The sequence below is a fragment of the Trichoplusia ni genome, chromosome 14 (genome assembly GCF_003590095.1).
Source record: "Trichoplusia ni isolate ovarian cell line Hi5 chromosome 14, tn1, whole genome shotgun sequence".
NCBI classification, from domain to species: Eukaryota; Metazoa; Arthropoda; class Insecta; order Lepidoptera; family Noctuidae; genus Trichoplusia; species Trichoplusia ni.
The window spans coordinates 888,102-902,780 of record NC_039491.1 but is presented as its reverse complement, the minus strand read 5'-3'; the positions used below and the strand labels follow the sequence as shown (position 1 = coordinate 902,780).

General features: G+C 37.8%; 1 protein-coding gene across 1 annotated transcript in view; it reads left to right on the top strand.

Moving 5' to 3' along the window:
• LOC113500428 (decaprenyl-diphosphate synthase subunit 1) overlaps positions 1–13,093 on the top strand; it is a 46,025-nt gene extending 32,932 nt beyond the window's left edge. The window contains exons 5-8 of the mRNA XM_026881219.1: positions 6,169–6,258; positions 8,884–9,015; positions 9,818–10,012; positions 11,237–13,093. Of these exons, the coding sequence (XP_026737020.1) occupies positions 6,169–6,258; positions 8,884–9,015; positions 9,818–10,012; positions 11,237–11,458 (639 nt within the window). The 3' untranslated portion in view covers positions 11,459–13,093. The remainder of the gene's footprint in view (positions 1–6,168; positions 6,259–8,883; positions 9,016–9,817; positions 10,013–11,236) is intronic.
• Positions 13,094–14,679: the final 1,586 nt, after the last annotated feature.

The window sequence follows — 14,679 nt, the reverse complement described above, 5'->3', positions numbered from 1 at the left end:
ATTTCAAGAGTTACTTATGTTATTCACAATTTCGCGGTCAGACGCAGTCTAGACATCTCTGGTTCAATCTTTTAATATTTATGCATTTTAATGAATCTTTTATTTACATGATTGAGAAACTGAACTATTACTTTCTATCAGTTATCATCGTATGACCCAATGATCGGACGAAAGCAAAATTCGTCCAACACTTTCCTCAAGTGACCTACCGCGGTGTGTGTTAAAGAGTGTAAAGTAAAAACTGGTCTTGGTAACTGTACTTTGCGGGGAGCGGCGTGTGGGCGCGGGGGGATGTAGGTCGGACGCGCGACCACGCTGCAAGCCCGCGTCCGCTCCCGCGCCCCAACCACACTCGTGATTACACCTTAATACCGATATTTATACAAGATTGCAACAAACGCTTAGCCTTAGAACAGTACAATTGCCCAAACTTAATAAATAAACCGACGATTTCATTACGTAATTCAAAGTTTACATTTCTTATACTAAGGCGGGTATAGCTCGCTAGACCGAACAGCCTTGATGGCACTAAGTCAAGGTCGTAGCATTTACCCCTTCTTAGTGGACCCAGTTTGCTTATACTTTGGGTAATGATAATAAACTGCAGCTTTGTGAACTTATACTATTTTAATGAATAAGTTTAACGGAATGACGAATGAAACTGGTAAACGAAGGACGCTGCACCATATCTGAGATTTGTCGGAAGTAATTCAACATTACCTCAATCACGTTGTTTTTTTTTGTGGAATATGGAAATGAATGTTACAAGAATGTCATCTTCTTGGTAACAGTCGCGAAGCTTCAGACACTACACTGCAGTTGATTCATTATACGCAGGTTACACACTTGGTGATTATTGCAAAAACCGGATTTTGTCGTGTACACGTGTCCAGCAGGTATGTCGAAACGATGGCCCACTCGACGACCACTAATCGCCACTAGATGCCGACGGTTTCGAAACCACCGGACCTTCCACTCACTCGATACGAAATACCGATCAACTTTAATACGAACGTGTATCGATCTCATTGATCGCTAGCGGCAACAGATTTATCTAAATTGTAACTCATAAAACGTCAAGATTTTGTACCATAAAAACACATAACCAGGGTGGTAATTCTTACCAAATTCCTCATTTTTAATGAGAATTTGCCATATAATTATCAACAATCATTGCAAATTATAGTTTGAAATATTATTAACTTGGACACAAGGTACTATTATTATGATTATTAATTACTAATGTAGGCCATGTAAACCCGTAAACGTTAGTATTAAAGTGCGCTCAGCGCGACTTTTGGTGGGCGATCTCCGCGCGAGTGTCGCGACGAGGATGAGGGGGGAGTCAAGGCCGGCCGCGTGACATAGATCCCGCCACATTCACCTTCCGTCCGCCGCCAGCCGCCGTCGCCACCACCACCTGCCCACTGTCAAGGCCTCCTTGCGAAATGCAACCGACTGCATACATCTAGTTACACGAGATCCGCTTCGAGAGATAATGTTGCAATTATCCGACAGATTCCGATGATGGCCTTCGTTTACCGCCCAGGACAATTAATATCCTATAAGTAAAATATAAATTACCAAGTTGTATGATCCCCATGGCAGATACTTCCGTAATCAATGAGTATTGCTACGACTTGCATTTACCTTATTCGCCGCGGTTATTTCCCTCGGGTGATAAGTTGCCATACATGGGATGGGTTCAGTGCCGACGACCCGGAAATTTTTCGACATCAAGTAAATTACTTTTTAATTATTTGTCGCATCACTGAACCCGGAAAACTTACTCTGATCGGGGTAATCGACACGAAGATACCTTGAGAAGGGACTTTACACTTATTGCAGAACCTGAATGTGGCCGTGGAATGTCATGGTTTTAAATAGCTATGGATATTTCATAGCGTATCTTGGTCTTGAGGTCGTGGATCAAGAGCATGGGTGCAATGTTAAGTGTCGTCTCGGAGTTTAGTGATTCAGGCGAGGTGCGAACTTGCATTACAATGTATGGGTGTAAATGAATTACAGAATAGAAACTACAACACATTCGGAATTAAGTTGGCGTGAAATCGTAGAGATTTTTCTGGTAAATTATTCATGTGGCTCACGGTGGGCAGACTTTCAACGTGTTCTTGTGAAAGCCTTTCACTCTTATCATGGAACTTGCATATACGCTTGTACACACACATTGACAAATCTGAACGTTAAACATAATATTTAAAAACATGTTCTAAGGATTCTCAAAAGACATGTTGCTGGTGCTAAGATTGTAATCGTCAAATAATCTTTATAAATGCAGTTACAACAACTCTTAATAATAATATTTTCCTGTAATAAATGCAATGAAACATGGAACTAGTTCACGGATGTGAGTGTCATGACACATTGCACGCGTGTCGTCGGTGCAGTTACACCGGTCCGGTCCGCGCACGTAACGGATGCGTTTTTAGCCCGGTTAGTGTACAGAAAGTGTGCTAACGCGCACCGATTTGCGCAACCAAGCGCATACGATACGCGCGGCCAATCCCGCATGTAGTCCCGTTGCTTACGTGTTACGGAAAATCGTACTAATGAAGATTAAAAAACTTAAATTACTTACTAGTGTTAATGATAGCAAAATAATCACCCCAATCAACTGCAAGCAAGCCATACCATCGGCATTTTCAAGTACAGCTTTATAACTGTGCCGATACAAAGTATTAATCTAGACTCTATACTAATATATAAAGCTGAAGAGTTTGTTTGTTTGTTTGTTTGAACGCGCTAATCTCAGGAACTACTGGTCCAAATTGAAAAAATCTTTGTGTTGAATAGACCATTCATCGAGTAAGGCTTTAGGCTATAAACCATCACGCTGCGACTGATAGGAGCTAAGATACAATAGAAAATGTGCAGGGGGGGAAAAAACAGGGCAGGTATGAAACATAACTTATATCTTCTGCCCACGGGGAAGTCGCGGGCAACAACTAGTTAATTATATTATATTTGAAAAGATTGGATAAGGTTTATGTTCAGTTGCATAACAAGCTATCATAATAAATAATCAATAGGCATTATTAGGTACTATTTACAACTGGTACTAGGCCGAATTTTCACCTGTTACGTGCACAGATGCACACCCATAGAATGTTAGAAGAGAATTACGTAAAATCAAGGTGTGACACTCGATTGTGAAGCTGAGGCTGACGAGGGAGGGATGGGTACGTCACCTGCGAGCAAAGATACTGCAATCAATAACTAAATTTATATGTGGATATAGCAGGTGTTCCACTTGAACCACAAATGAACATAACAGTAAATGAATTTTAAAAAATCATAAAGGTGTCAGGAAACTTAACGATACTAGGAATTTGTTCTGTCTAAAGTTTAGCCATAAACACACCACACCGAGGTAAACTCTTATAACATTCTAATGCGCGAATATAGAAAAGCGTTCATGTTCAGACAACATCGCAATTGTAAGCTACTACACCAAAAATCACAGGAACTTTACTGTCGTGGACGTCGACTTAGCGAAGCTATCAAAACAAACAGCCGGTTTCTGCGAATCGAAATTAGACGAGACTTTGACCCTCGAGCATTTAGTAAGTCTTTGTAGGTATAAATCGCGTGAACGTAAACATCGATTGGATGCTATCGATATCTATGCTATCGATACTCCCCCATTTGAGGTTTTCTGTGAAACCGAACTATTATTTATTTATTTACCTATCTCCACCCATATATATAATACAATTTAATAATACCGGTATTAAGATGTCCTACTGCTAGGAACATAACTCTTCCGTGTAGGGAAAGTTTGAGCATTGATCACCACACTTGCTCCCTGCGGTCTGGAGACTTCAGCTTCGAATATTTCAATCTAAGTTTCCTGATGACAGCGATGAAATCTCATCAAGTAAACGATAATAATTGTTATATAGCCCCAATTAACAAATATTAGTGTGTCATCAGCTCCAAACCGGACTCGTCGCCGGATGCCTTCATTCATGCCACCTTATGGAAATACGAATCGCGTCATCGTCCGACCACTTTCACATTTTTTGATTTCCTCTACTTAGATGGCAGCGAGGTTTTTGCGCCGAATATCACTAGGTGGTCAAGGACATCGCTATCATTATATGTGAATGTGTAATGCCTTGCAAAGGTGAAGCTACAAGTGAGATTCGGAGTTTTTAAGATTTAACGCTCAAACTGTCTATGCTTAAATTCAACTACTCGTTAATATATGTATACCATTCCAAAATTTAATTACATTTAGCATTGGCCAATTATAGCGACCGACATTTTAGGGCTTATTTGACTCTATTAAAATAGCCCAGTCTAGACAATTACAACGAAAACAACTACTGCCTACTGTGTAATGTAAAGAATACTTACAACTTTACTTTTTAATTACCTACTCGCGTTTGATTGCATAAAACTCTTGTGATTTCTATCGTGACTAGCGGTTATACTAATTTTCAATCAGTCACGTAACTAGAACAGTAATTGTTAGAGTCTACTCTAAATTAATTTACTATTCAAAACTTGATACACTCTACCGTACAATACGTACGTACTTACAGTAAGCGTGGCAGTGTCCGGCTATGCATATGGCAGTGGTAGAGCATACGAAAATCAACCATACTGTATGGAATGAAAGTGCTGTCAATGTCAGTGTTGCCGATGATATGCGGCGACTGTAGGTACGGCGGTGCTCGTTGAACCCGGCTGGGCCGGCCCCGGCCCGGCCACTGGATGTAGGCTGACAAGTGTCCACTGCTTTAATGAGAGGCGGGCTGCGGTCCCAGCGCGGGCCGCGCGGTCCCGCTCGCCCACTGCCGGCGAAACGTCCGCGCCGCGCGACGCCATTAGTATGCGACCGAACACCGCATCACAACTTTCTCGACATTCTTGCCAACAACTGGAGAAATGAGCGCCATCGATACATTTATAGCAATCTATGTTATTTACCACGCTGATTTATTTTAATGTTTAACGATTCCAATTTCTTTGGACTAATATCCTTGTGTTATCGTCAAAACACAGTGCTAATCCATAAGGAAAATGAGTTACTAGTAAATTAGCATTATTTTCTTGACGGTTGTAAACTTGATATATTTTTTATGAACAATATAAATTAATTCCGTGAGGAGAAAGTTGGGTTTATACGAGATTATCAAAACAATTTTATTTAACTTTGTGTACAAACTGTCATGGAAGGTTTTACGGTCTTACCTGTACTTGTCACACAATCACATTTCTTCACATATGACATGTACTTTCCCCGCACGCTACTTAGGTGCACCTAGCGCGCATAGTACACTATCTAATAAACCAGTCTAACCAGACGTATGTTTGTTATTATTTAGCAACCTTCAAAACAGAAGTAGATAGAATATTTTGTGATTTGAAAACTTAAGTGAAAAGAATTTAAATTATTTAGCACTAGTAAATTGAATTTAATCCTTTGGAGATTGATGAAAAACTACATTTCTTTTTTAATGAAGTTGATCTGTTATGCACCTTTGAAATCGTTTGTGTCAAGGAACACATCTGGTCAAATTAACAAGCACAAGTGTCAATATCTAGTGTCACTTGTTTTGTTGTAGACTGTAATTAAATAGCACTAGCTGACACTTTCCCATGCACGCTATGACCCTAGTCACGCGAGTCGATGCTGGACGTAGATATAATAAGTATCCAATACAAACGCTAATTAAATCCGTATCTAGCTCAGATCTCTATATTATTTTTAAATATTGTTATGATATAATGATAAACCAACCTTGTCATTAGATTAGATATAATTTAATACGCATGGAAGTTAAAATTACGCTTACTTTTATATAAAATCAATATTATTACTTTAAAATCTTATAGCGCCGATTTCAAATGTTTGGGAAACTTTTTAGTTAAGAAGTACCTAATCAAGGAACGTTTCGGTTCAATAAATTTATATTCTATTAATACCTCTATAGATATAGATTTAGCTAAAACATATTTATGAAAATCGATATGGTTTCGATTCAGCTAGTCTAATATCTGTGATAACGAATGATGAGTGTGGCGAAGACTTATGATATTAAATTTTTGTAAAAACTTTATGACACGCCACATATCCGTCTCTTAGGAACTAGAAGATGTTCTATATTATACTGATGACTATCTGTTTCTTGTTTTCAGGTGGCGATGGCCGGCGACTTCATCCTCGCCGTGGCGTCGATGATGATAGCTCGCTTGCGCAGCGATGACGTCACACTCGTACTTAGCCAGGTACTATATGGTTATCACAACATTTAATCGTTCTTATAAGATGTCAAACTTTGATTCACATCTAATCTAAATACGCGAAATCATTGCTAAACCAATAATGATAGAACTTACGTTCTTAAGTCGCAAGAAAGCCCATTTTTGCCGCAATAATCTACAAACCGGACAATAAAACGTAGAAACGTAAACGTAAAAGCTTTTATCATTCAACGTATAATCTATAATACATGATACGTAGAGTTAGTTAACACATAAAAATTGTGAAGCGCTCACGAAACCAAAAATATAAAACTATTGTTAAACATTTTATGTTGCAATGAAAAAATATAAATGTGATGATTTATTACAACATTTAATAGCTGAATATACAATTATTTGATGACATACGATGAAATGCTCATCACAATATACATACATGTATGATTGCGTTTCATCATCACTAAGGCACTCATTGAGCGTCAACAGTAGTACAGCCGCGATCATTACTTTAATGTAACCTTTTCAATGTTCGTGAGCGCACGCCTGCTATTGGGGTCGAATGTTCGGCTAGAATATTCATTAAATCTATTCATCCTGTCGGCCTTCTTAAATGCGATACGGTGGAACTTCGAAATTGTTGTATTAGTTATGTTAAACAAGTATTTTTATAATAAAGTGTTCGGTTTGGTCTCCCGCAGTGAGCCAACGTTGGTTACCTATTCAATTTGTTTCTTGTCTGGATATTAGCCCGGCGGGGTGGTTTTTAGAACATTAATATTATCGATTCTGTTAACCTGAGCGCAGGCTTCATATTCTCAGTTGACCGGACTAGTAGAGCATGTTTACAGTAACCAGAGCTTGTCCTGCGCATGCGTTCACATATATAAAACTAGCTGTTGCTCGCGACTTTGTCCGCGTGGTTATGTAAATAGAATTTGGGATTTTTTAAATGGGATTGACTGTTTAAGAGATAATTTTCTTCCTGTATTCGTATTATATTTCACTACTACTCTGCTTCTATAACTTATATTGTGATGATATATTATATTTAGCCTTCCTAAATGTATGGGCTATCTAACACGCAATAATTTTTCAATCGTACTAGGTCGTATCGCTTTTGACAATAAGACCGTCATTGTACCCTAACATTGTATGTATTAAGAATCACTGCCGCAATTCCATGGTGGTCAATAAAAAATATTCTTATCTAATCTAGGATGACCTGAGACTAGCACCTTCAAACAAACTGACATACAAAAACTCTTTTGCTTTATAATGTATGTAGATTTTTATTTAATTAAAATCTATCAAATCGATCAATTTGATTACATAGTTTTATTTATAATTAAACGCTATAAGCAATCAGCATCAACATTATGAATTACGATCACATTTAGACGTATGATAGGTTTATTAGAAAGATATTTTGCAAACACTCAGTTACAACATACAAACGTGGCCTTAAAATATAAGATGATTCAAATAGCTGCTTAATTACTCGATAGATAAATAAACATCCAATATGTGCATCATTTAAGACACGAATGTGCAACTGACTGTAATAAGCAGAGGTGTTAATTAATAGCGTAAATATATATTAAGTCTTTGACTCTCGCACTAAGAAGTTTAAGCCTTGATTTCCGAGGGTTTCGGAATCGTTTAAGTCACATGCAAAGACACCCAGAGTCAGAACAAGCGTTAGTGGATCACACAAATGCTTGTTCTAAACATAGATGCATTCGTTTTGGCGTAGTGACCTCTACCAATCAGTACCCGTTCAGACATAGAGAGACAATTCAGACAGAGAAAATAGTCGTGGTAGCATTCCAGTTTTGGTCACGGATTTGTATGCACAAGGTTATGCAAGTGCAAGCAAGTGCCAGTGTGACTTATTTAAAGTTAGATGTACTTTTTAAAACTATTTCAAGTTATCTACTACTGACAAATGGTCGATGAAAAATGTTTTGTTGAAATTACAAATACTGGAATCTACAATCGACAACCTCCCATGAGTAAGCGTGGGTGATAAATGTCTTACTCCATTGACAATTGACAACAACAAGATGAACCTATTAGAATTGAAAAATATACTTCCCCTTAAGCCCTGCACAGCCCTAAATCAATTGCTACAACAGACAACGATTGATTTATACCTGACTTCACACATATTAGATATAGTTTAATAGCTATAATCGTGTTAATACGAAAATATAAATTAGAACGAAGGCTAACAGATTTATTGTAGAAATCGTGTTTGAATCTGCAATGATACATACATAAATAATATTCGCGTCGATTTCGGCAACTGCACGATAGATAGGGTATAATGAATTTTAAAAGTAAAGTAAGGTGTTTAATATTTTGACTATCTCATTGCTGTTTAGTACAGAGTTCATTCCTTATCATTGCCGTGACTTGCACGTTTGTAAAACCCTCCGAGATACAAGAATTAAATTCCTTTGTCCGGAAGCCGTTTTTTGACCAAAATAATAACTATGAAATATTAAATTATTTGGTCACAGTTCAGTATCGCGTCTATATCCAATAACTGTGAATACACACCCCTCCTATTATTTTACAAAGTCTCGTCTTGCATTGGTCCTCATTCTAACATGTATGATGATATTATATTATGGTGTTACTTTCCAGGTGGTGACAGACCTCGTACAGGGCGAGTTCATGCAACTGGGCAGCAAGGAGACAGAGAACGAGCGGTTCGCACATTACCTCACAAAGACTTACAGGAAGACGGCCTCTCTCATCGCCAACTCAGTCAAAGCGGTAATACTCTTATATTATTAGTATTTGTTGGTACGTGACGGTAATTGCGTCATTATGCTAAAACTATGAGGAAACAACGCGGAATGAATGACCGAACGAATGTCCGCCTCGTTTACAAGACTTATTATGACCTATACACACGTCGTCTATTATTTTAGTGAATTTATTAGCATTTACTTGAATAACTAATTATTATTTTTATGTAGCTCTGTTTTAACTGAGCTGACAAAACGTTTCATGCTTAATTAGGTTTAATAAAACTTGCTGCTGTTGTTATACTACGCCTAATGAAATGAATCAGTGTCAATATGTAATGATTATTTTAAGAGCGTGCGACTTTACTGCGAGACTGTACTTAAAATAATGTAATAACTAATAAAGTGCTCATTTTCTGATGTTAATTTGTATTTTTATGGTTACTAACTTACTGTTGACTTATGGCCATTCATTATAGTCTTATAATATTAACATTTGAAATATTCAATAGAAAAAAGAGACAGAGAAAAAACATTACTGATTAAAATAAGCTAATTTAAATTCAAGGAAATTTTAAAAAAGAAATTTCGTTCCTTAGGCTAAAATGTAATCATGGACTTGTAAATTGAACTTACCAGTTTAATACCCCTCTGTTTAAGAGTCAAAACATATTTCTGCAGTTTTTTTTTCAATTTAGTTATAATGCCAGTGTAAGTGTCCTTTACTTTTACATATGACATGTATACAATGGTTGTTAAACAAAATAAAAAAATAGGAATAAAATATGTTTAAGGAAACATAAACATGATATTATTTTGTCCACTAGGTGGCGCTGCTGAGCGGCGCGGACGAGAGCACGTGCGAGGTGGCCTTCCAGTACGGGCGCAACCTCGGGCTCAGCTTCCAGCTGGTGGACGACCTGCTGGACTTCGTGTCGTCCGCGCAGGCCATGGGCAAGCCCACCGCCGCCGACCTCAAGCTCGGCCTCGCCACCGCTCCCGTGCTCTTCGCATGCGAAAAGGTAAATGCTAATCCCTACTAATATTATAAATGCGAAAGTAGTAAGCTTTCACGTCTAAACCATTGAACTGATTTTAATGAAATTTGGTACAGAGATAGAGTTGACCTTGAGAAAGAACATAGGACAGTTTTTATCGCGGACTCTTGAAGAGTTCTCTTGGAAAAGCCATATAACCAACCTCGACGCGGGCGAAAAGCTAGTGTTCTTATAATTAAGAATATGTAATTAAACCACACGGTACTAAAGGTCAGAACGAAGCAATTTATTTGTAAGCTATCCTTTATGATTGCCTACATGTTTTGCAATCTAGGATTTGGGTCTTTCTCTTAAAACAGTATTATATTTTTTCTAGATAAAAATAATTATAAGCTAAAGACGCCCATAAAGAAAGTTATTCCTTCCAAAACTTGCAAAGACATTCAAGGCGAAAAATAATTTTAGTTGAAATAAAAATGTACTCTACTGAACTCACTTTGCAAAAACATTTAAATACACTATTCACCTTCCGACAGACCATTTTTGGCGTTAGATACATTTGGCAAACAAAAAAGTATTCGAAACCTTGACTTAAATTTCGCTAACCTACAAACAGAATACCTGAGATCAATTTTAACATACTTGGAATTCCTCAGAGCGTGATGTGGGTAGCTAGCAGTTACTAAATAGAACCGGTTGCCCTACCCCAACATACTCTCGCCGTAACGGGTTAACACTTGCGCAAATTTTTGCCCAACATATGTGGACATTGCTTATTTAATCTCTATTGCAAAAAAATAAACATCAATCGTTATCCGACTGCTGCAAATTTATATTTGTAATTTATGCGTTTTTATTAATCTAGTTTTGACTTAGTGACGACTTTTATTGCAAATTTAAGTCCAGTAAAACTGGATTTTATTCAGCAAGCTTTTACTCAATATTGTATTTTCACATTACTATCATGAGCGTTCTATAAAAGCCTAGGTAATTGACTGATCATGTTTAGAGATATGTTGAAGGTGGTACATTAAAGACTATGTTCCTATTAAGACACCTGTGCGCATCGATTTAAAAAGTGACTTAGCAATGACGGCACCTTTATAATATTTACAATTAATTAGCGGATTTAATATACTTTCGTTAATAGTAAAACTTTCTCTTTTTCAATAATTTTCATGTGTTTATTTGTTATTTCGCTGTTTAGAATGCATTGTTATATGAAGTAATGTGTGTGGTTCCCGGCAGTACCCCGAGCTGAACCCGATGATCATGCGGCGGTTCCAAGAGGCGGGCGACGTGCAGAAGGCGTACGAGCTGGTGCACCTGTCGCGCGGGCTGGAGCAGACGCGCTTCCTGGCGCGGCAGCACGGCGCGGAGGCGGCGCGCCTGGCGCAGCAGCTGGCGCGCTCGCCCTACCAGCGCGCGCTGCAGCTCACCACCGACCTCGTGCTCAACAGGATCAAGTAGGGCCGCTCGGGGCCCCGACGATATACAACATGGACGTTTTATTTTTAATGTGTGTTTGACGAGCTGCGCCCGCCCGCCGCCGCTCGACTTGTGACCGAATGAACTGCGAGTGAACGGATCGCGTGAGTGAACAGTGCGAGAGTGAACGACGGGAGTGATGTGAGCCGACACGGCGACATGTATCGTAGATATTATACGTCAAGCTATACCATGTGCCCTGATTATTATACATAATAAATTCCATTACATACAACTTAAACTACATTATGTAAATTGTTATTATATTATTGTAATCAGTCGAACTGATTGTCAAATAATTATATATTACATATTGTTAGTATATATATTCTATAGTATTTTTATATATTTGTTTTTCGTGTCCTTCACTTGTGTGACCTGATTTATTTTAAGATGATTTCTGTGAGTATTGTGAAGCAGTAGGTGCCGGAGTATCGACGAGGCTGCGACACCGCCAGCTCGTTACCAAATACTGTACATACATACATGTGTACTGTAATATAGATATACTGAACTGTTTGTATGTTTGTATCGTGCAATCTTGAAGTATGTGTAGAGATAGAAAGTACCTGTGTTTACTGCACAACATGCTATCGACGACCATCACAATATTGCTTACCCTATCGTTCTCATGAGTTGGTGTTCGTTCGTTTCTTACTGTATGTATTTTATGATGTGTAAATACTGAGAGTCATTGGATAAGTTACCCGTGTTTTATCTTCAAAACCAATTACCTCAATTTCTTTAGAGTACACGTTACATACTAGAGGTGTATGTTTTATTCTGACCTAGAGTTAAATTGTAAGTTTATGAGGCCACACCACATGTAACGGCAGAATGTTGACGTCGTTAGCAAATTATTAAAAATCTGTTAGCCAATTAGTACATATTACAATTGTAAATAATACTAACAATATTATATATTCAATGTAACAGATTATATTATAAAAGAAATATCAGAGTATCGAAAAGAAATGCACCATAAGCGCAGTATTCTTAATACTTTTTCTTGAAATTATTATATTTAACAAAATATTAGTCATTAATAAGGTAATATAGTGTAAGGCCGACACAAGGACTGACCCCATGAAGTAGACTCCGAGCAATGATCGAGACCGTTCATAATGAGTGAGGAATACCGAGCACTGGACCCGGTAGAGTGGTCGCAACTGATTCACCGTAGAATGACCGTAGAATGCGTTTCCTTTGTGCGTTCGAGCCGTCCGATTACCGATTAATAACCGCTTCGAGCCTATTGTTCGTGAATATCGTGTTAAGTGAGGTTCTCACGCAGCCTGCGCCCGGTGATTGTACTGCTCTCGATCAGGAACTGCCGCGACTACCGCGCTGCGTGCGATGTATCGTTATTGCGTATTGGAAACGCTCTGTAATGGACGAAATGATTTCATACCTTGGTCGTTGTGTCAGCCAATACAATTAGCGGAAAAGGAGGTGTATGTTTTTTTGTACATTAAAAATGTTAAAAAATGGGAGTCAATGAAGTTTATTTATATGTATGTAGACATACTTTTCATAGGTCATAATATGTTTGTAAATATTATTATTCTGTAAAATGGTAAATCATGAATAATTTTTAATATAAACATTAGTTACAAAGTATTGTTTTATTTTAATGTTTTACTGGTACAAAATACCTTTCATCATAAATAAACTTTGCATACATAAAATCTGGCAGTCAATCAAGCAACAGAACGCTCACTTCCTTATAAGCAAAAAACTAACCTATTTCCTACCCTATTGATATCGGTTATTTGGGTGAAGAACACCCTTTAACCTAATCAAAAATATAGGTCGGCATTGATCACGTCACGCAAGGACGCGCACAAATGATTACCGTGTTTGCGACCTTGAAGGAGCTCATAAAATGACAACATTTAGCAACGATTTATTTGTGACCCATTTCCGCACGCATGGAACCCTGCAAGTAATGTATATGAATGAATGCAATGGGAACCAGCGCTGCGTGTCTGCGGCAATCGATCGGCCCGCGCCCGGCACCGCCAGGACCAACCGAATGCCAACTGAAAAATGACATGAAAAATGTATACGACCTACTGCACTATACAACAATGTAGGCGAAATGCTTAAAGCCCTACAAGCTAAAATGAACCTTATTGTGTATCATTTAATCGGCAACTCACTTGGTTCTTCGAAAGTGAACTTTATCGCGTTTTAATTACATTGTAGCAGCACCTAATGGTTTGAACACGTGTTCCCGGTTCATAAGAATAGTTTTTCAAAGTAAACTATCATAATATGATACAGATATGTATCGGAATTTTATTGCTTTAGAATGTTTATGCGCCTGATGTCTCCGTATTTTATTACCTTCGCGAAAATATTTGCTCGGGTATTTTGTGAAGGAATGTTACCGACTCAATTTGTAATTTTATGTTAGAAAGATAACCTGTTATGCATTAGGGACTAGGGACCTGTGTTTTAGTAACTCACTTTGCTTCGTGGGTTTACTAGCCACTCAGAAAGGCGCTATGAAAAGTCTGAGAATTGGCGAGTTCCAAGAATACATTTTTTCGGTTCCATTTTTCACTACCCCTGATCATGTTTTAAAGCCACTGTGCTGACACTAAGCGCTAAGGTAACTGCAAAGCTACAGTTGAAGTTATAAAAACTTTGCCCACTAATGGTCTCTATCGGAACAAAGAACCAGTTCAATTTGTTTCACATATAGACATATATCGATGGAAAACATTTAAGCAGTATGACCTACTTACAGCCTATTTCTATACCCCTTTAGTCACAGTACACTTAATAACTACGATGATTTGCAAAACGCTGAAAGTAATATAAGCATCAGTAACATTCTAGGCGTTTAATAGTGGTAACGTGTACTTACAAACTTGAATTATTACTGATTTTGTGACATTTATCTAATGGACCAGTTCACGAATAGTATAACATAGACTGAAAATTAATTAACTGAGGCTAAAGACAGATATTGATTCGACAAAAAGAAAAAATAGAGTCAAAAGGCTGTACGGACACGAGTGAGACCCGCTAAATACGTACCATCCCTGCTTCCTAAATTATATTATAATATCTGAGGTAAGATAAGTTATCTCTGTACTTAGATAATGCCATAATTGTGGTATTCCTAGTTAAGTATACTTAAAATTGGAAGGAATATATTTATATTATTATAACGAGTATAAACTTCGAAAACA